At 42.1% G+C, this 21,156-nt stretch overlaps 1 protein-coding gene across 1 annotated transcript in view; it reads left to right on the forward strand.

Moving 5' to 3' along the window:
* CRKL (CRK like proto-oncogene, adaptor protein) overlaps positions 1-21,156 on the forward strand; it is a 36,257-nt gene that overhangs the window by 3,020 nt on the left and 12,081 nt on the right. Inside the window, exon 2 of the mRNA XM_014868055.3 lies at positions 8,138-8,603. Within this exon, the coding sequence (XP_014723541.1) occupies positions 8,138-8,603 (466 nt within the window). The remainder of the gene's footprint in view (positions 1-8,137; positions 8,604-21,156) is intronic.

Genomic DNA, 21,156 nt, shown 5'->3' on the forward strand with positions numbered 1-21,156 from the left:
TCTTTGGATTGCCTCCAAATTCATGGATTTGGAACTTATGAATTTAAATTTCAGGAAAGCCTGAAATTCATGGATTTGGTTTGAAATATTATTAGCCTTTGTAGAAAACTAGAGGCTAAAAAAGCCTTGGCCAGATGCAAAAGTCAACATAATACTTCTTCACACCCCAAACAGGATAAATTAAGTTGTTTAGCTTTAAAAAGTTTCATGCCTCTTGGCTAATAGTTCATTTTGCTTAGTGAGTGGTCATAGATGTATGACTTCCTTAGAGTTTAAGTACTGGTGCTTGTTCTGGTCTCATCTTTTTTATCACAATGTTCCTTAACTTTTAATTTTTTATTAAAGTATTTACAAGAGAATTATATCCCAGTGATAGGTACTGGGAAAGATGGGTGACAGATATACTTTCTCCATGATGGAACTTATATTTTAGTGGAGGAGGCAGACTAAAATGTAGAAAAGTAAATAAAATAGTTATAAGATTAATAAATGCTATGAATGAAATAGACCTAGGCTGAGGGAATATACTAGAAGGGACCTACCTGAGGTAGTGTGGTCAGAGAAAGCATGAAGGATAGAGAAGAAGCAGGCCTCGGGAAGGCTTGGGCTAAAAGGAAAGTGAGAGCCTTCCACGCACAGGTAAGAGCTTACTCAAAGTCCTGAGGTGAGAAAGACAGTCAGTGTGTTGGGAGTGTGGTTCTTAAAGAAGGGGGTCATATAAGAAGAGTTTGAAGATATGATGGTCAAGGCAAAGAAATTGGATTTTATTTAAAGCGCAGTGGGTGCTGTGGACGGAATTTGAAGCAGGGGATTGACCTGGGACTGTTACTGTAATCCAGGTGTAAAATGATGACTGATTACGTGTACATCATAGGTCATATAGATATGTAGACTGACAGAGCTGTGGCTTGGAGGTGCCTATTTTGATGTTTCTGATGGGGGGGGATGATGGGAGAAGAGAAAGGAAGAAACAGGTGACTTGGTATATTTATTTGTAACTTTGAGTACTCTAGGTTTATCTTATTAATTGCTTTTTGCGTTTGTGGTATTCCTTAGTGGATTTTAAGTTTAACCCCCGAAAGGCATCATATCAGGTGGCTTTTGTTGATTTTGCATGACCCTAAAGGATTCTCTTTCTGCACATGGATGTAATTTTTATATTACAAATCATTTGGTAAATCCTGTGGTGGTTTTCACCTCCATTTTATTTGAGTATAAACCTTCTTAAGATTCTGTTTATTAAGTTACCTTTAGTAGGTAAGCGCTAGTGTTTTTTTATTTAATAGAGGCTATTTCCTGTTTAACAAGAGAAGGTTTCAGGTTTCCGAGTGGATTATTTAGATATGAAATACATTTTCCCATGGTTTAGAAACTTGAAAGTGTTTTGCATAGTTTGCTTGGCTTATAAAATTTTCCAGTTTTGGCTTATGTAGCTATGTGAAGGCTAGGAGGAAAATTATGAGAAGTAAAAATTTAAAAACAAGCAGGGGCCGGCCCCGTGGCCACATGATTAAGTTTTCGTGCTCCACTGCGGCGGCCCAGGGTTTCCCTGGTTTGGATCCTGGGCGCGGACATGGCACCGCTCATCCAGCCACGTTGAGGTGGCGTCCCACATGCCACAACTGGAAGGACCTGCAACTAGGATATATAACTATGTTCGGGGGGAATTTGGGGAGATAAAACAGAAAAAAAAAAAAAAGATTGGCAGCAGTTGTTGGCTCAGGTGCCAATCTTTAAAAATAAATAAATAAATAAATAAAATGAAATAAAAACTGAAGCAAATTGAGCCTTAGAGAAAATTTTGTTTTTTGCTCAACATTCGTAGCACATCACACGTACCTGGAAACATGGATCTAACATTGAATCAACATTCCCTGTCATGCTCTTGCGGAGCTTACTGGTTACTGGGATTTTTTAAAAGGCCATTTCCATGCTATCTAATATGGTAATATTAGATAATTAATATAGTAAAGTAGGCTGTGGGAGAAGGGAGAAAGGATGCTCAGCCTAAGCTAAGTGCCCGGAGGAGGACCTTCACACCTGTGAAGCAGAAACCAAGCCTTGCGTGGACCAGAGGATGTCACAGGCAGCACGGTCACACCTCCTCCCACATCCCCTGTTGTAAATATTTAAGGGAACTCAAATCTGGACTTTTATAATTAGGAGTAGGGGAGAAGGATTACCGATAGTTTTGATTATCTTAGAATTTAGCACATAAATAAACCTTTGCATTTCTTCTTATCAGTAGTTTAAATCACCTGAATTCAGCTCAGATGAGATACAAGAATATTGTCATCATGCTGGCAGTGGAAGCTTGCCCAGTTAAGAGTTGTGTTCCCATGGCATGTAATGTACTCGTAGCTGTCTGATCTGTGACTTTTCTTGTTTAAGACTCAAAATTCAGAATTTTTTACCCAAGAAAGAATTTTCCCTTTGATCTGAACAGTTAGACTAGATTATTTCTAAGGTTCCTTCAGACTAAAATATTTTAGTTCTTTATAATAAGTAAAAGGGGGCAGTGCTTATTAGTGGGAGTTCAGATTATCCTAGAGTCTGAGCTAAGATCATAAGTTAAGGTGGGGCCACCAGGCATGTGGCAGCTAGTCTGGAATGATGGCTAAGAGTGCTTGTGAAGCAGTGGTGAGGTGAAGAGGCTTGGATGGCACACCAAGCGGCACGCAGGATTTGTCTGTATAACAGAATTAAACCAGGTTTAGGGAATTGGAGTGCTGAAGCTTTTGTGTTTTCAAGAGGAAAAAAGGATAGAAATAGGAATGGGAAATGCTTCTCTGTGTCTTTGGCATTTTAGTTTTATTGGTAGGGATTTTAATATATTGATGCCTACGCTATACCAAAGTCCAATCTGGGAGTAAACCATGGTTCTACACTTTGAGAAGCTCAGTATAGTGAACAAATTAAAATAGAATACCATGGGAGCTTAAAAGAAAGGATGATCAACTAAGAGGTCAGGGAAGGATTGAAAGAGGAGGCGCTCTTTTAACTGATTCTTGAAGGATGAGAACAAGTAGATGAGGTAGAAAAGGTGGTGGCAGTACCTGTCAGGAAAGGCAGAGAATTGTAATTATTGTGATTGATGGGCAGCAGCTAATGTAATTTAATGCTGAATTGTAAAGGGCCTCCTGTGCTTTGTAAATGAATTTAACAGTGGGAGCCATCTAGAGTTTTTAAGAGAGTATTGTCATGGTCAGTTTTGCTTTTTAGAAACTGCTCTGGTATGGGACTGGGTAGGGAGAGAGAGTCTGGAGTGTAGGACTAATTAAGGGCTGTTACAGGAGAAGGGATTGTGAGAAGCTGAACTAATATCAAATGTGTTGGAAATGTAAAGTCGAAACTGACAGCCTTCACTTGGCAATTGCATGTAGACGATGAGGGAAGAGGTATAATTTCAGGGATGCTTGAATGGTGCCTTTAATGAAGAGAAGAGAAAGGATCAGGGTGAGGGAGGTGATTGTTTACAACACGGAAGCCAGGTGATGTTTAGCAATCTGATGGGTTTGTTATTGAGAAAAGAGTTGAGGCCTAAATATACAGATTTGGGAGTCTAAGCTTAGATGGTATCCCCAGAATGAGTATAATGGGAATAAGCAGAGGAGCTGTGGAAGGAGGTGGACAGGCAGCGACAGACATAGAAGGAGAGCACAGGGGTGGAAGGGAGAGGTCCTCAGTATTCAGTGCCACTGAGTCATGAAGAAAGGATTACCTTACCTAAAAGGAGTTTCACTAGAGAGGTACTTAGTCTTCTTGGAATTGATTCTTTTACCAGCTGTTTTGCTTTCCAACTTTTTATCATGAAGTCTTTCATACATACGAGAGAATATGTGTAGACATGTATACAATTTTTAAAAATCTTCAATATCCAGGTACCCCCTTTAAAAAAGCAGAACATCACCAGTACCTTTGAGACTCTCTCCCACCAGAAGGTGATTGTTTTACTACTTTAGCATGAATAAGGAGATTTTAAGCTTAGAAGGTATTAACACTCAGATTTAAAGAAAATGTTTTTTTTTTTTTTTTTAAAGATTGGCACCTGAGCTAACAACTGTTGCCACTCTTCTTTGTCCCCCCCCCCCCCCGCGCTTATTCTCCCCTAGTCCCCTCAGTACGTAGTTGTGTATTTTTAGTTGTGGGTCCTCCTAGTTGTGGCATGTGGGGCGCCGCCTCAACATGGCCTAATGAGCGGTGCCATGTCCGCGCCCAGGATCCGAACCAGTGAAACCCTGGGCTGCCAAAGGCGGAGCACACGAACTTAACCACTTGGCCACGGGGCAGCCCCTAAAGAAAATGTTTTATCTATGGTTTATACATGAAAGTGAGAATGCTTTTAACCAAAAGGAGAGAGAGGTTCATTGTTGTTAGCTAAGAAAAGCCAGTTACCAGTTAGTCATCCAGGCCCTGCTACTCAGTGTACCATGGACCATAGACATGTGAGAAGGAGAAGCATGGGTCTAATGTGTTTGAAGGGGCTTGGAAAACTCTTAGTATGTAAACTTTAAAAGGGGAGTTGATGGGTGCTATTTACAGTCTTGATCAAGGAATAAACTGTGAAATGATTTAGAAATGATGAATTGTCCTACTCTTATGTTTCATATTTCTTTGGGGAATGGGGCCTAACCTAAAGGGCAAGCATATCTGACCTGTCATCATGGTTTCATCTCTACAGTGGAACTCATATGTAATTTGCAGGGGATTTTGATAAATACATGAGTTGAGAACATGGGGTGGAAGGCTTTGAATTTATGTCAGGAATGTGGCCTGAGAGATTGATTTTTATGTCACATTCAGGGAAATATGTGCATGTACTGAGTCAGAACGTAAACCCCAAGGTCGCGATAGCAATATAGTGGTGGAGAAAGTATAAGCTACCTTCCATCTTTATGAGATTTGTACACACCCCCCTCACCTGGGGAGAGTTGATAGTGGAAAAGTCCTCTCTGGCTCCTTTAACCCAGTTATCTAGACCAGGAATCAGCAAACTTTCAGTGTAGGGCCAGATAGTAAGTATTTTAAGCTTTGTGGTCCGTACAGTCTGTCACAACTACTCAGTTATGTCCTTATAGTGCAAAAGCAGTCATAGATAATACGTAAGTGAATGGGCTTAGCTGTTTTCTAACAAACATTATTTACAAAACTATGTGGTAGGCCCTGTGGCCTACAGGCCGTAGTTTGTGGAACCTTAGGCTAGACTCACAGGTAGTTTTTGTAGAGTGTACTGGAGCTAAGAATGGTTATTACATTTTTAAAGGGTTGTGTAAGAATAGGAAAAATATACAACAGAGGCCATATGTAGCCCTCAGAGGCTCAAACGTGCACTGGCCCTTCAAGTTTGCCAACCTCTGGAGGGCGTCACCACCAAAAGCTCCTGGTCTCTGCTTGTGGAAACCAGCTCTGTGCCCTGTGAGCTGTGGGGAAGTTGGGGAACGGAGCGTTTGGACCTTTGGGCCTCTAGTCGTTTTCTGATGCAGAACCAAAATATATAAGCATGTCTTCCACAAAATCTTTCAACTTCACAGGCGTAGTCTTCAGGTTGTTGTGCATCACCTCCTTGCCTGTTCTCCTGAGTCTTAGCAGACGCGCTCCTTCCTTTGAGTGCTCCTTGACCCCTCACCTTCTGTCGTGATACACATTAATTCCACTTTGTGCTCTCGTTTTGCCTTCCAGTCTCTGCTTCTACTCAATTGGCAGTCTATTGAGAGCAGGTACTGGTTTTAATTAATTGTTTGTCCCTCACGTTCTTGGTACATAGTAAGGCCAGTGGATACCTGGGTAAATGGATTACTAGTGTTAATCCCCACTGAAGCTATAGTAGTGTCCTGACAGTCTGTGTTGTAGAACTAACTGCTTTTTCCTTTTCACTGTACAAACAGTAAAATACCCTTGGATGGGGTCTGAGATGAACCAGTTGTACTCTTAGTAAAGTATCTGAGACTTATGTACTACAACCCAAACTTTTCACAGACTCTCTATGGCCCTTGAAATAGGAACAGAGGTGTACTTTAAAGGGGGTGGGGAGCTAATTGGATGCTCGGTGCTAGTCAGGAACTGTCGTGAACATTTCACACACGTTGTGACGTGACTACTCATACACCTGAAAGGTACAGGGTTTATCCTTGAGGTTGACTAGCTTAGAGGTTATGGCAAGGACTCTGGGACCATACTGCTTGAGTGCAAATCTAACTCCTGCTTTGGCTTCCTCATCTGTAAAGTGGGGATAATAACAGCATCTACCTCACAGGATTGCTGTGAGGATTAAATAATTTAATGTCTGCACACAGTGCCTGGCACATGTCATAAGTGTCAGCTATTACTGTTGCTCCTACTACTCCTGCTCTCTCTTTTTTAGATATATTGATATTAAGCAGTTTTCCCCTTAGTTATCAGGTTGTTAATAAGGTCTTTGAGGTTTTAAATCAAGCTCTAGATCACCATGGTATTCTGACTATTGTGAAGTTAGTCATTTACATTGACAAGATGTAAGTTTTGCCAAATTATGAAGACTACCTTTTGTAAAGTAGTGTGGCAGTATGTATCAAGGGCTGTGAACATGTTCCTATTCTTTAATCTGGGAATCCAGGCTCTACAAAAAATCTAACATAGGGAAAATATGCTCAAAAGAATTTGTGACATTGGTGATTAAATAGGAGGAAGAAAAACCACATATCCAGAAAGACAGGGATGCTTCATTGCAGCCGGCTCACAGAATGAAATGTTGGCTGGCTGTAAAAGTGATCGTGAAGACCAGTGATGTGAGGAGATGCCTGTGGTGTGATGTTAGGCAGAAAAACTGCCGCAGGCATACACAAAACTCTCTTTTAAGAAAGCTATAAACTCGACTCTTGGGAGGGGAGAAGGAGGGAAGAAGAATTGTAGTTACGTTAGGGTAGGCACTATGGGATTTTTTTCTCTCGTTTTCCTTTTTTTTTTTTTTTGCTGAATGTTGTAATCTGGTGACACTTTATAAAGGAAACTTTAAAATACTTCAACGTAGGAAAACCTGTCCTTACATGAAATAACTCTTTAGATCATTTTTTGGGTGAAAGAAAGAAAGAGAATGGCCATGAGCTAATTAAAGATAAAACAAATTGGAAACCATAGTCAGTGGGAAGGCATATCCTATCCTGGCATACTCCCTCGGGACTGCTCTAGGACTGAGCGGACCCTGGTGATGGTCCTGCAGGCTGTCACCTCCTGAAGAGTCGCAGGCTCTTTGGATGAAGCCCATGGTTTGTTAATCTGCTGTAGATTCTATGCTTCAGAAAAGTTGGAGGGGGGGGAAGGCTAATGGTAAAATAGTTTTTTCCAAAACTTGGTGTATTTGCAACTTTTCAGAACATTTCTTAGGTGAAGAGAGACCTCTATACTTCTTTTGCAGAAGTGTTATTCAGATGAGGTGTTGCTGGAGAGCAGGGGCTGTGCTTTATAACTGACTCCGGGAGCGCATCCTACAGCGTACAAGGCAAAAACATGTTGAATCTGTGAGCGCAACAAAGGGTGTGGTGGTGTCTGTGGACTGATGCTTAGATGAATGCTCTTGCCTGTGAGTTTTGCAATGAAAACTTTCACGTTTTCATTTTGGTGCTCAGATGTGATTCCTGTACAAGATGCAATATGGGTCTTAATTTTTTTTTTTTAACTTGGCAAGTGTATGAACCCTTTTCTGGTTTGTATATTTTGAGGGACACAGACAGAGGCCTTTGTCATCTCTCTGGGTGCACAAGGAGCTTTCCTGTGCAGGGTGCATGCCATAGATTAGGACCAGGAGGAAGAGGGTGTGGTGGAACGTAGCTACTGAACTTATTCCAGATTTTAAAAATAAATTCAGACCAGGTATCTCTGTGTGTAAACAAAAGGTTCCTATAAGAGAGATATGGGGTGTGTGTGTGTGTGTGTGTGTGTATGTGTATGTGTATACACTCGACATGTGATTTAAAAAGGCAAATTGAGGATATTAACTTCTCTTGCAACACAAACAACAGAAAGTAAAACAGCGTGACAGAACCTTCTTAATTGAGAATATGGAGGGAAATAATTTGTTATAGAGGAGAATGGTTTATTAAAAAGTTTGAAACACTCGTGTTATAGAGTAAGATTTTTCTCTTAATTTTCTTTCTCTCTTAAGGTATCCGAGCCCACCAATGGGATCTGTATCAGCACCCAGCCTGCCTACAGCAGAAGAAAATCTGGAATATGTACGGACTCTCTATGATTTTCCTGGGAATGATGCCGAAGACCTGCCCTTTAAGAAGGGTGAGATCCTGGTGATAATAGAGAAGCCTGAAGAACAGTGGTGGAGTGCCCGGAACAAAGATGGCCGGGTTGGGATGATTCCCGTCCCTTATGTTGAAAAGCTCGTGAGATCCTCACCACACGGAAAGCATGGAAATAGGAATTCCAACAGTTACGGGATCCCAGAACCTGCTCATGCATATGCTCAACCTCAGACCACAACTCCTCTACCTGCAGTTTCCACTACTCCTGGGGCAGCGATCAACCCTTTGCCATCCACACAGAATGGACCTGTCTTTGCAAAAGCAATCCAGAAACGAGTACCCTGTGCTTATGACAAGACTGCCTTGGCATTAGAGGTAAAATCCACTAAGGCTAGTGTTTTGGGTCCTTTGACATTCGGTTTTCGTTTTTAGTTTTAATGTTTCTGCAAAGTAATGACTCCTCATTTAAGGTTATATTCATGGGAATAAGAGAACTGGGTGATTTTGGAAGATCCACCGTGAGTGTTCCGCATGATTTTTTTTTTGTCTTTTCCTATTCCTTTTTTTTTTTTTCTTGAGGAAGATTAGCCCTGAGCTAACATCTGCTGCCAAGCCTCCTCTTTTTGCTGAGGAAGACTGGCGCTGAGCTAACATTCATGCCCATCTTCCTCTACTTTACTTTACTTTTTACTTTACTCTACTTTACTTTTCCATCTTCCTTTACTTTATATGTGGGACGCCTGCCACAGCCCGGCTCAACAATGCATAGGTCTGCACCCGGGATCCGAACTGGCAAACCCTGGGCCGCCAAAGCAGAATGTGCAAACTTAACCGCTGCGCCACCAGGCTGCCCCTCCTATTCCTTTTTTCTCCCAAATTCTCAGCCTGCATGCTCTTTTCTGTTCCCAGAGCCTCATAAAGTTAGTCTCACAGTAGTTGGTTTTCTTTCCAATAAGGAAAGAAAGGTTAAGACACCCATGATCTAGAGATAGACTCAACATACCGACACATAGCCACTTGTATAGTTCCATGTTTCTAACACTGTGATCAGTTGAGGAGAAATATAAATAAATGTCTTAGAATTCCTCTTCAGCTAGGCAGAGGAATACTAATTAAAATATCTCAGACTTTACTTACTAGAGATTTTGTAAATTATAGTAGCATGAAATAGAACTTGAACATTTTAATTGCCAAGTCATGTTCTTCTAACTAAACATTAGCTACCTTTTCAAAAAAAGACTCTTGGAAAGCTTAGCATATTATGGTGGCTTGCCAAAATACAAAGGAGTCCTGAAGACCAATGTTGATGCACCTTTTGGGAGGGGTAAAGCTGTGTATCACAGAAGGTAGAAGTTTGGTGAGACCTCTGTTAAGTCCAGAGTGACCACCCCGTGGTGGGCCTGGGGAGAGAAAGGACAGAAGGATCTGAAAAATAAAGTAGATTTAAAAATTTTATATTTTTAGAGCAGTCCCATATATTTTTTGTGGTGGTGTTTTTTACTGAGGTAGTGCCTAAATCTTGTATCAGAACATGGGATTTGGTGCCAGATTCCCAGCTCTTGCATTTATTGATACCTTGTGAACCACAAACTACAATGTAAGTAAATATCATTATAATATGATTACAGTTGAATACTCTTTCTTAGTATTTTCAAATTGCACGTATGTCAGAGAAACAGATTAAGTTAGTGATTGTTCTCTGTGTATTCACCCCAGGGTCAAAGTAGGACAGGTTTGGGTGACAGCCCGGGTACATGGCAGAAGGATAAAGCCTGTTGCTTCCAAAAAGCAAAACTTAACCTACAAAACAGCCTGCCCACAGATGAAAGCTAGTGATAATTTTTGTGTGTGTGTTTCCATTGTTTATCCTCAGTTTTCTCTGGGCCAGCAGTAATATCTGAGTGAACTGCACCTGAAGATTTGTTTCAGAGTCCGTGGTTACTTCCCCCTCTCGTGTTGGCTGTAAGGAAAGAGTGAGCATCTGAGGCTAGTAGTAGGGACCAGGGTCTGAGGAGAGTCTGGGTGCTTTCATACTTCCAGGGGAAGATCAGGGAAGAAACCAGAAGAAGCTGCTTCCACGAACCAAGCCTGGCTGAGGAGGCCTTCCGGCTTTTTCATTCCACACACACCTGCCCCTGCATAGGCACATGTCTCTGGCCTAGTTCACACCTCAGTGTTCTAAAATAGCATGGAGTGTTCTGGGCTCCAAATACCTTTCAGTTTGCATAGTGGTTTCAGCCTTTTGAGGCATTTTCACATCTGTGGTCTCATCATAGGAAGAGGGTGTTAGGATTCAGAGTTTGTGTGACTTGCGTGTGTTAAGCAGCTGATTGTCTACACACCAGGGTGAGAACCTTGGGGGTTGAGGTTCCCAGTCAGAATTCCAAGCTCCATAAAGGAAGTCAGCGGGGCTGGCTCCGTGGCTGAGTGGCTAAGTTCGCGCCCTCCTCTTTGGCGGCCCAGGATTTTGCTGGTTCGAATCCTCACTGCGGACATGGCACCACTCATCAAGCCATGCTGAGGTGGCATCCCACATGCCACAACTAGAAGGACCCACAACTAAAATATACAACTATGTACTGAATGGCTTTGGGATAAAAAGGAAAAAGTAAAATCTTTGGTAAAAAAAAAAGGAAGTCAGGAACTGGGTTCTTATCCAAGCTAGGGTTTAAAGCTTCACTCCATTTAGGATGCTTACCTGTCAACCTCTGTCTAAGACGTGCTATTTAGAAACCCCTATCTCTGGGTGTTCCTTGGAGTGTACACAGGGAGTTATAGAGAGGAACACCAGGTACCGTAGAGGGGATCACTTAGAGCTTGGTGAGTGGATATGTAGGTAGATGCCTTAAACCAGGATGAGGAGAAAGCCTGGTTAATGATGCATATTTTAAGATGACCCGGGTATCTGGCCATTGCGCAGCTCTCCTAGTCTCTCAGACCCCAGAGAGAGGCCTCCACACCTGAGCCTCCTCATGACACTTATCCAGCCATGTAAGCCTGGTCAAAGGCTCGCTTTGGTGCTTCACCAAGAGAGTGTTAGTGGGACCCGAGAAATAGACCTTTGCCAAATTCCACTTAATGGTATGTCTCCTTCTGTATGTTTAAATGAGACTTTCAGCTGTAGAAGTACATATTTTTATGAATTATGTTACTTTCTAAAACTTAGAATAGTGGTGCCTGTCTGATCTTGTTAAAAACAACTCTCTTGGGACTGCTGCAATTAGGTTACCAGGAGAAGTATAAAAATTAAAATGAGAAAGGTGAGACAAGTAGGACAAAATGTGCCAGTAATTGAAGCTTCGTTATTCCCCTTGCGGTGGTATTACAGAGAACGGTGATGGCTTAGGTGAACTTTATTTCTTGAATTATTTCACAAGGTTTTTTTCCCATAAAACTGGGTTTCCAAAAGAACATTCCTGCAGGTATTATAAAAACAAGTCTGTGTTTACCCACTTTCCTCTCTTGCTCACCTCTTTTCAAGAAGCAAGTTGATCCATGGGATTTGATTTGAAAATGAACACTTGGTATCTGTGTAAGGTGAATCGTGGGGAGTCTCCCCACTCCTTTAAAACAGCAGAGCTCTGCCATGCCCTTGGTGTAGTAGGGCCGGAAGGGCTCCTGGGAAGCAGAACATTCTCAGGTTGAGGGAAGTGATCTGGCCCTTTCCAAAAGTAGATCATTGGTCAGAAGAGAATGTTTGGAGCTAGGCTCCTATTGTTACACAATACCTGTGGCCAAAGTTGCATTATTCTCTGACACAGCGGGGAAGCAAGATGGTTAGGGAAAGATCATAGGCCTGCATTCAAGTCCTGGCTTTTCCTAGTGTGATTTTGGGCAAGTTGCTTAAATTCTCTAAGCCTAAAAGGCAGTCAGCTCCGCAGGTTGATATGAGTTTGCTCATTAATCATCCATTCGTGCAATTAACCTGTGAGGGGTGCCTTGTAGGGTCCTGCTACCAAAGAGTTTACCAACTAGCGAAAATAGAGACAGAAACCAGCAGTGTATAAGTGCTCTGATAACACAGAGTAGGAGGGAGAGTGGGGATGGGGGTAGGAGATGGAAGTGTGGGTGGGTATTGGTCTGGGAAGGCTTCCTGGAGGAGGTGACCCTTGAACTGAGTTTTGAGGGATGGATAGAAGTTAGCTGGGTGAAGTTGGGAAGAAGACATTCCTGGCCGTGGGAAGAGCTTGTGTGAACAAGACTAACACCACTGAGTAGCTGCAGGTTAGTAGGAGCACAGGGTATGTTGGGCAAAGAGCAAAAGTGGCAAGAGACAAAGCCGAGGCAGTGGGTTGTTACCATACCACCAAAGGGCTAGGCTGAGGAGATTACCAGTTTTCTTGTGTTGCCTTCATTGAGGCATAAAATAGCCAATTTCTCACAATTGCTGGAGGTTCTGAAATTTGTGGGCAATTCACCTTTTCACTGATTGATTTTTAAATAATTTAGAGCAAGTGCGTGAGTCTTCCTGTAGAAATGTTGTTCTCACACACTCATATTCCAGTATACTTAACTGACTAGAAAAGAAAGGGAAGAAACTTCTTAGCACCTTCAGAACTGTACTTAACTCTGGATATACACACCCATGAGTATTTATTGTGTGAAAATTTGTATCCTCGTGTCTATGTGGAGCTTCAGTGGAGCATTCCCCTGTGGTATGGGTTAAGAAAACAGTTGGTGATATGAGGTAGGGGTCTGTGGTAATCAACGTCGGTGGAACAGAGGCTGTGTAGGAAGAATAACAGTTTCTCGGGCTGCAAATGAGGCTTAAAGTGATTCAGGATGGAATTGATGTAAATCAAGGAGAAGGGCAAGTTGTAATGATACTTAGATCATTTAGTCTAACCAGCTTTCTAAAGCTTTTAGCTTTCTATAGCATCTAAATCCATTGGGCTTCTAGCTCAACCTGGACACCTCCAAAAACATTCACTCGTTCAGGAAAGGTTTATTGAATGTTTATTATGTGGCCAGCATTGTTTAGGAGTTTGACATACAACACTGAACAAAACAAAAGTCTCTGTCCTTGTGGAACTTCTGGAACATACAGTCTCATGAAATGGTTCCTTCCCTATTGGATGACTCAGGTAGTTAAGAAGTTCCTTGGGGCCAGTCCTGTGGCCTAGTGGTTAGGTTGGGCACACTTCCCTTCAGCGCCCGGGTTCTGCTGCAGGTGTGGACTTGCACCACCTGTAGGTGGCCATGCTATGGTGATGACCCACATACAAAACACAGGAAGACTGGCACAGATGTTGGCACAGAGCAAATCTTCCTCAAATAAAAAGAGGAAGATTGGCAACAGATGTCAGCTCAGGGCAAATCTTCCTCAGCAAAAACATAAAATATTAAAAAAAAAAGTTCTTTGCGTTCTAGCCCTTCATCAGAGAGAAACAAACCGCTACAATTGCTCTTCCTGTATTTGCATAGCCCAATGTTTAGACTTCAGTGTGTGGCCCTATAGTTGTCTCTCTTAAGGTTTTTGTTTGTCTTTTTGATTTGTGTGTGCGTGTGGGGGGGTCTTATACCGTCTGTAACTTCTCTGAATCTTTTAAAATCCTAATTGTGTCATGTAGCATATTAATTACTCCCCTCAGTTTCATGTTAGCTGCAAATTTCATAAAAACACTATCCAGATCTGTATACTAAAGTCCTCCTCTGTAGCCTCTCCTGATCTATGTTTAATATCTAAAAAAAGACAGTGAGGTTGGTCTAGCATGACTTGTTCTTGATTGAGTCCATGCTGCCTTTCAAATACCCCATTTCCCATTCTAAATCATAGTAAACCGTCTCTTTGCTAATTGCATCCAGAATTTTGTCCAGGTTTGATTCCAGACTAACCTTTTACATTTTATAGAATTTGCCATCATCCCTGTTTTAATGGAAACCAAAAGACTTGACCCTTGAAGGTCCACCAGTGTCCCATGATGTAGTTCTCCATGGCAGGCGACCAGTGTTGGACTCTTATTCCTGCTTGCTCCTATGTTTGGTCAATACTTGTCCTTACTGGTATTGATATTTGTCCTTATTGGTATAAGGCGTGCTTTCATCTTTGATGCGTGTTCTTTTTAAGGAACTCAGAGTTCCTTGTGTGAGCTCACCAGCATTCTCAAAATACTTGCTCTTTGCTCTTATTGGGCTCGTCTGTTGATTGTGTTGTTCAAATTTCTTCTTGGATTGTCTTTTCCCCATTTTGAAACTCCTAGTTGTTGGATTACATGTGGTCTCGGACTCTTGAATTGGCCTTCCTAGGACCCATGGTACCACTTCCTTTACTGACTGGCCTGGAGTTCTCAGACGTCTACCTCAACTACTTTGTTTTGCTTCATTTATTAGAATTAAATTCACATAAAGAGATTCTTTATCGCTCCTTCTACTTACTGAGATGAGGTTGTGTGCAAACTAAGTCGGGGTTTTGGGCCCAGCCTCGTGGCCGAATGGTTAAGTTCGTGCGCTCCGCTGGGGCGGCCCAGGGTTTTGCTGGTTTGGATCCTGGGTGTGTACATGGCACCGCTCATCAGTCCATATTGAGGCGGCGTCCCACAGACCACAACTAGAAGGACCTGCAACTCAGATATACAACTATGTACTGGGGGGATTTGGGGAAGTAAAGCAGAAAAAAATAAAAAAGTACATCTAGGTTTCAGTAGTACTAGTTGTATTTTTTAACCTCAGGGATCATCTGTGAATTCTTCTGGCTGGGTGACCTGTAGTTTATACAAACCACAGTGATGTCAGGTCTGTACATGTTTGTTATCAAGCATCCAGCTCAGCTCTGGAGATCTGTACAGAGTCCTAGCTTCCTAACCAACAGGACCATTCTGTCTCACCTCCTGTCACATTCCAGCAATGACCCCACCCCCTCACAAGGCTTGTCAGAGATGGCTTCATGCCTGACGGGCTCCTCCTCTGCCCTTTTGTCATTGATATTATGTCCTTAACAGCATCTAGTTTTCGGAATTTGATTTATTCTACTTCTGTACTGAAAGTGCTTTTTTTCTTAATCGCAGACCGTGTCAAATCCTTAGAAATCTTTAGAAAGTCCTATAGAATTTTAGAAAGTTCTCATATTTTTAATAACATTTTTTTCTTGTAGCATATCATATTATCATTGGGTTATGAATTAGAGAAGATCATTCTTAAAAAAGGTTTCGTTCCTTCCATAATATGTAAATTGGGAGAGAGTACCATGAAATTGAGGCCCTAGTGAGGTTCATGCAAGGCCTGTCCCGGCCTGATCAGTATGCCAACCTCAGTTTTCTTTTTTTCTTTTTTCTTTTTCTCTTTTTTTAAAATTTTTTTCCTTTTTCTCCCCAAAGCCCCCCAGGACATAGTTGTATATTCTTCGTTGTGGGTCCTCCTAGTTGTGGCACGTGGGACGCTGCCTCAGCGTGGTTTGAGGAGCAGTGCCATGTCCGCGCCCAGGATTCGAACCAACGAAATGCTGGGCCGCCTGCAGCGGAGTGTGCGAACTTAACCGCTCGGCCACGGGGCCAGCCCCTAACCTCAGTTTTCTGTATGTAGTAATAGCTGTTGAGTAAGAGGAACCATCTGCTAGGGGCTTCACAGAGTATTCTAGTTAATCGTTATGGCTGCCCTATGGGGTAGGTGCCACCAGTCTCGTTTTATGCACAAAACTGAGGTTCATGTAATCTGCTGACAGTCTCACAGGTGGTATGTGGCAGAGCTAGAACTCCTTTTTTAACAGCTTTCTTGAAATATAATTCACTTATTACACAGTTTATCCATTTAAAGTCTACAACTCAGTGGTCTTTGGTACATTACAGTATTCATTTTCTTTAAAAATTGTGAAATACGTATAACAAAATTTTCCAGTTTTTTAAGTGTACAATTCAGTGGCGTTAATTACATTCACACTGTTGTGCAACCATCACCACTTTCTGTTTACAGAACTTTTTCATCACTCCAGACAGCAACGCTGTAACCGTGAAGCAATAACTCCTCATTCCTCCTCTCCTTAGGCCCTGGTAACCTCTAATATACCTTCTCTCTATATGAATTTGCCTATTCTAGATACTCATATAAATGGAATCCTGCAATATTTGTCCTTTGGCTATGGCCTATTCCACTTAGCATAATGTTTTGTTTTGAGGAAGATTAGCCCTGAGCTAACATCTGTGCCCATCTTCCTCTTCTTTGTATGTGGGATAACTACCACTGCATGGCTTGCCAAGCGGTGCCATGTCTGAATCGGCGAACCCCCGGGCCACCAAGCAGAATGTGTGCACTTAACCACTCTGCTACCTGGCCAGCCCCAGCATAACGTTTGAAGCTTCCTCCATATTGCAGCATATATCGTTGTCGTCATCTTTTTTTTTCCTGAGGAAGATTTGCCCTGAGCTAACATCTGTTACCAGTCTTCCTCTATTTTGTATGTGACTTGCTGCCACAGCATGGCTGCTGATGAGTGGGTAGGTCTGCGCCCAGACAACCAAACCTTCGAACCTGGGTCGCTGAAGCAGAACATGCCAAACTTAACCACTAGGCCACAGAGCTGGCCCCTCTTCATTCCTCTTATAGCCACATGTTCCATTGTATGGCTATACCAAATTTTGTTTATCCATTCATTAGGTGATGGGCATTAGACTTATATCCACCTTTTGGTTATTGATAATAGTGTTGTTATGGACATTCGTGTACAAGTTTTTGTTCAAATACCTGTTTTTGGTTCTTTTGGGTATATGCCTAACAGTGGAATTGCTGGATCATCTGGTAACTCTATGTTTAACTTGTGGAGGATAGCCAAACTATTTTCCACAGTGATTGCACAATTTTACAATCCCATCAGCATCAATGCACAAGGGTTATGCTTCTCCACATCCTCACCAACACTTATATTCCTGTTTTTTGTTGTTGTGTTTTGTTTTTGTTGTTTTTTACTATAACCAGAAAATTCTACTGGCTGTGAAGTGGCATCTCATTGTGGTTTTGATTTGCATTTCCATAATTTTACTAATGATGTTGAGCATCCTTTCATGTGCTTCTTGACTGTTTTTGTATCTTTGGGAAAATGTTCAAGTCCTTTGCTCAATTTCTAATTGGGTTATTTGTTGTTTGTTGTTGAGTTTTAGGAGTTCTTTGTGTACTCTGGATATTAAACTCTTATCAAATACATGATTTCTAAATATTTTTTCCCATTCTGTAAGTTGTCATTTCACTTTCTTGGTAGTGTACTTTGATGCACATCCTTAATTTTGATGAAGTCCAACTTATCTATTTTTTCTTTTGCTGCATGTGGTTTTAATGTCGTATCTAAGAATCCAGTGCCAAATTCAAGGTCATGGAAATTTACCCCTGTTTTCTTCTAAGAGTTTTTATGGTTTTAGCTCTTATGTTTAGGTTGTTTATCCATTTTGAGTTAATTTTTGTATATGGTTTGATGTAGGGGTCCAAATCTTTTCTTTTGCAGGTGGGAAATCCAGTTGTACCAGCACCATTTATTGAAGAGATTTTTCTCTCCCCTTGAATGGACTTGGCACCCTTGTCAAAAATCAGTTGGCCAGAGATATATGGGTTTATTTATGAACTTTCCATTCTATTCTATTGGTCTGTATGTCTCTCTCTATGCCAGGACAACACTGTTTTGATTACTCTAGCTTTGTGTAGTTGTTTTGAAGTCAGGAAGTATGAGTCTTCCAACTTTGTTCTTATTTTTCAAGATTGTTTTGGCTATTCAGGGTGCCTTGCAATTCCATAAGAATTTGAGGATCAGCTTTTCCATTTCTTCCAAAAATAAAAAGGGGGCTGTTAGAATTTTGATAGGGATTGCCTTGGATTCGTAGATCACTTTGGGTAATATTCCTGTTAAGTCTTCTTATCCATGAACACAACGTGTCTTTCCATTCATTTAAGTCTTCTTTAATTTCTTTTAGCAATGTTTTGTAATTTTTGGTGTACAAGTCTTTCACCTTTGTTAAGTTTATTCCCAGTTATTTTATTCTTTTAGATGCTATTATAAATGGAACTACATTCTTCCCCCCCCCCATTCTTTTTTTGGTGAGGAAGATTGGCCCTGAGCTAACATCTCTTGCTAATCTTCCTCTTTTTGCTTGAGGAAGATTGTCACTGAGTTAACATCTGTGCCAGTCTTCCTCTGTTTTTTGTATGTGGGACACAGCCATACAGCTTGATGAATGGTGTATCGGTCCATGCCTGGGATCTGAATTGGTGAACCCTGGGCCATTGAAGTAGAGCATGCAAACTTAACCAATATGCCACCAGGCCAGCCCCTGGAATTGCATTCTTAATTGATTACTGGTGTATAGAAACAACTAATGGTTGTGTGTTGACCTTGTACCCTGCAACTTTGCCGAATTTTATTGGCTTTAATAGCTTTCTTGTGGAATCTTTGGAACTTTGTATATATAAGATCATGTCATCTGCGAATGGAGATAGTTTTACTTCTTTCTTTCCGTGGCCCACATTTTCTTGCCTCACAGCATACTGGCCTGTGATACCTCTAACCCCTGGCCCATCCTAAAATAAAATCCTTGTGTTTTCATAAGAAGTGTTAACCAGTAAGCAGCCCTCTTGAGCCAAGTTACTGCCCTGAAGATAGTGGGAATTTTAAAGACGAGACCAAGTCTTCAGTATTAAAAACCAGTCAATAACATCTGATTGTAGGTGAGAGTACATGAAGCTACTTGACTGCTACTCAAAACACTTGGGGGCTGGCCCCGTGGCCAAGTGGTTAAGTTCGCACCCTCTGCTTTGGCAGCCCAGGTTTTCGCCAGTTTGGATCCTGGGCATGGACGTGGCACCATTCATCAGGCCACGCTGAGGGGGTGTCCCACATAGCACAACCAAAAGGACCTGCAACTAGAATATACAACTACGTACTGGGGGGCTTTGGGGAGAAGAAGGAGGGGGAAAAAAAAGAAGATTGGCAACAGATGTTAGCTCAGGTGCCAATCTTTACCAAAAAAAAAAAAAAAGACACTTGCACAAGGAGGGTCTTGGCCCTCTGAAGCCTTTCCAGCTCCAGTAGCTTTGACTCAGGTACAGTTGTACAGAGAACAAAAGGGCAGCTGTTAAAACAAATGAAAGGGGGCCAGCCCAGTGGCCTCGTGGTTAAGTTCACAAGCACTGCTTTGGTAGCCCAGGGTTCGAGGGTTTGGATCCTGGGCATGGACCTACACACTGCTCATCGAGCCATGCTGTGGCAGCATCCCACTTACAAAATAGAGGAAGATTGGCACGGATGTTAGTTCAGTGACAATCTTCCTCACCAAAAAAAAAGGTGAAAGACCAGGGCAGCTCCATGAAGATGGGGCTGTCCGCCTGTCTTGTTCTCTTGTATCCTTCCAGGGCCTGGCACATAGATATTCAGCATTTGTTGAATGAAATGAATGAAAGCCACAAATAGTAGGATGAAAAGTGCCTGGTGATTATAGTACATTGGTTTCTGTTTTTTATGTCTTTTTTGGGTTATGGACTGCTTTGAGAATCTGGTGAAAGCTGTGGAATCTTCCTCCAGAAAAACAGCATACATGAATGCATTTACATACAGTTCTGCCTTTACTTTCAGGATGTTCTTTGCTGTCTGAGACCTATTTATGTCACCCAAATTAGAACTTCTCATTCCCATGTAACCTGTTGTGCTCCTGATCTTATTTTTATGTAACCTGAGAGTGTGCAATCTCAAAATATCAGTATGGGAAATGGAAACTGATTGGGGAAGCAGAAGGCTGCTGTGACAACCAGGGCATGGACCCTCCAGGGCTTTGACTGCTCTTCGAATCAAGTGCCAGAAGTCAGGCAGTAGAGTTATTTCCAGAGCCCTTCTGTTCACACTGTGGACAAGTAGAGCTATAAGAAATTATTGTCAGCATCAGGAAGTGCCATCTTGCCATTTAACTCTTACCTTCTCGGTGCATGGTCCTAGACACAAAGAATGGGGCTGACTAGTGTCCTGCCAGTGTGCACTTAATTTTAGAATTAATGTGTGCACTCCGCATGTACTAAGTGCAGCCAGGCACAAAGATAGTACTGTGGCAGTTCTAATAATGATTAGGATTGTCATAGGGTGACAGTTGATAAACATAGTGTGTAAGATATGTGTCTCTTGTTGCTCTGTTGATAGAGTCAGCCACATCTTCTAGGCTTAGAGTGCTCCTTGAACCAAGTTGATACCCAACCACTTCAAGACTGATCTGCCCTCCAAAGTGAGTGCTGCTTTGTGCTCAGTCCTTCTACCATGAAGGGCACTGTACCAGAACTGGGAGTGATGAGCAGCAAGATGGCTGTGAAGCTACTGACAATTTAGGATGTGAGCCCACACGCTCTTCGGTAGGGCCATGGAAGAAGCTGGTCCACAACCTGGCGTGTAACTATGGGCAGCGGGCAGCATAACATAGCCAGGGCATCCCTCCTGTCTTGGGTTCTGGGGCTTGTTCCTCATATAAAGGGCTTTGGACTGAGATAGAAAACAGCATGAGGAATAATGTGCTATGTGGGTTTTTTTGTTTGGTTTTGTTTTGTTTTTGCTGAGGAAAATTAGCCCTGAGCTAACATACCTTGCCAATCTTCCTCTTTTTTTTTTTTTTTTTTTTTTGCTTGAGGAAGAGTGGCCTGAGGTAACACCCATCTTCCTCTATTTTTTATGTGGGACGCCTTCACACATGGCTTGATGAGTGGTATAGTTCCGAACCTGCAAACCCGGGCCACTGAAGCGGCGTGCACTGAACTCAACTACTACCCCACCAGGCCGGCTCCTGCTATGTTTTGACATGTGAGAGCTCCTGCAAGTCCAGAATGAGGCATTAATGGTCAAGTGGCCATCAGAAGTCTCCCAGCCATTCTCTCTTCTTAGGCTGTACCTTGACCTTTCTGTGCTGGTCAGGGTTCCCTCAGTTGAAGCAATGGTTCTTTACTCCTGTGCTCTGCAGCATTGACTCAGTACTGTTTTTCTGTC

The sequence above is a fragment of the Equus asinus genome, chromosome 8, assembly GCF_041296235.1.
Source record: "Equus asinus isolate D_3611 breed Donkey chromosome 8, EquAss-T2T_v2, whole genome shotgun sequence".
In the NCBI taxonomy this organism is placed as follows: domain Eukaryota; kingdom Metazoa; phylum Chordata; class Mammalia; order Perissodactyla; family Equidae; genus Equus; species Equus asinus.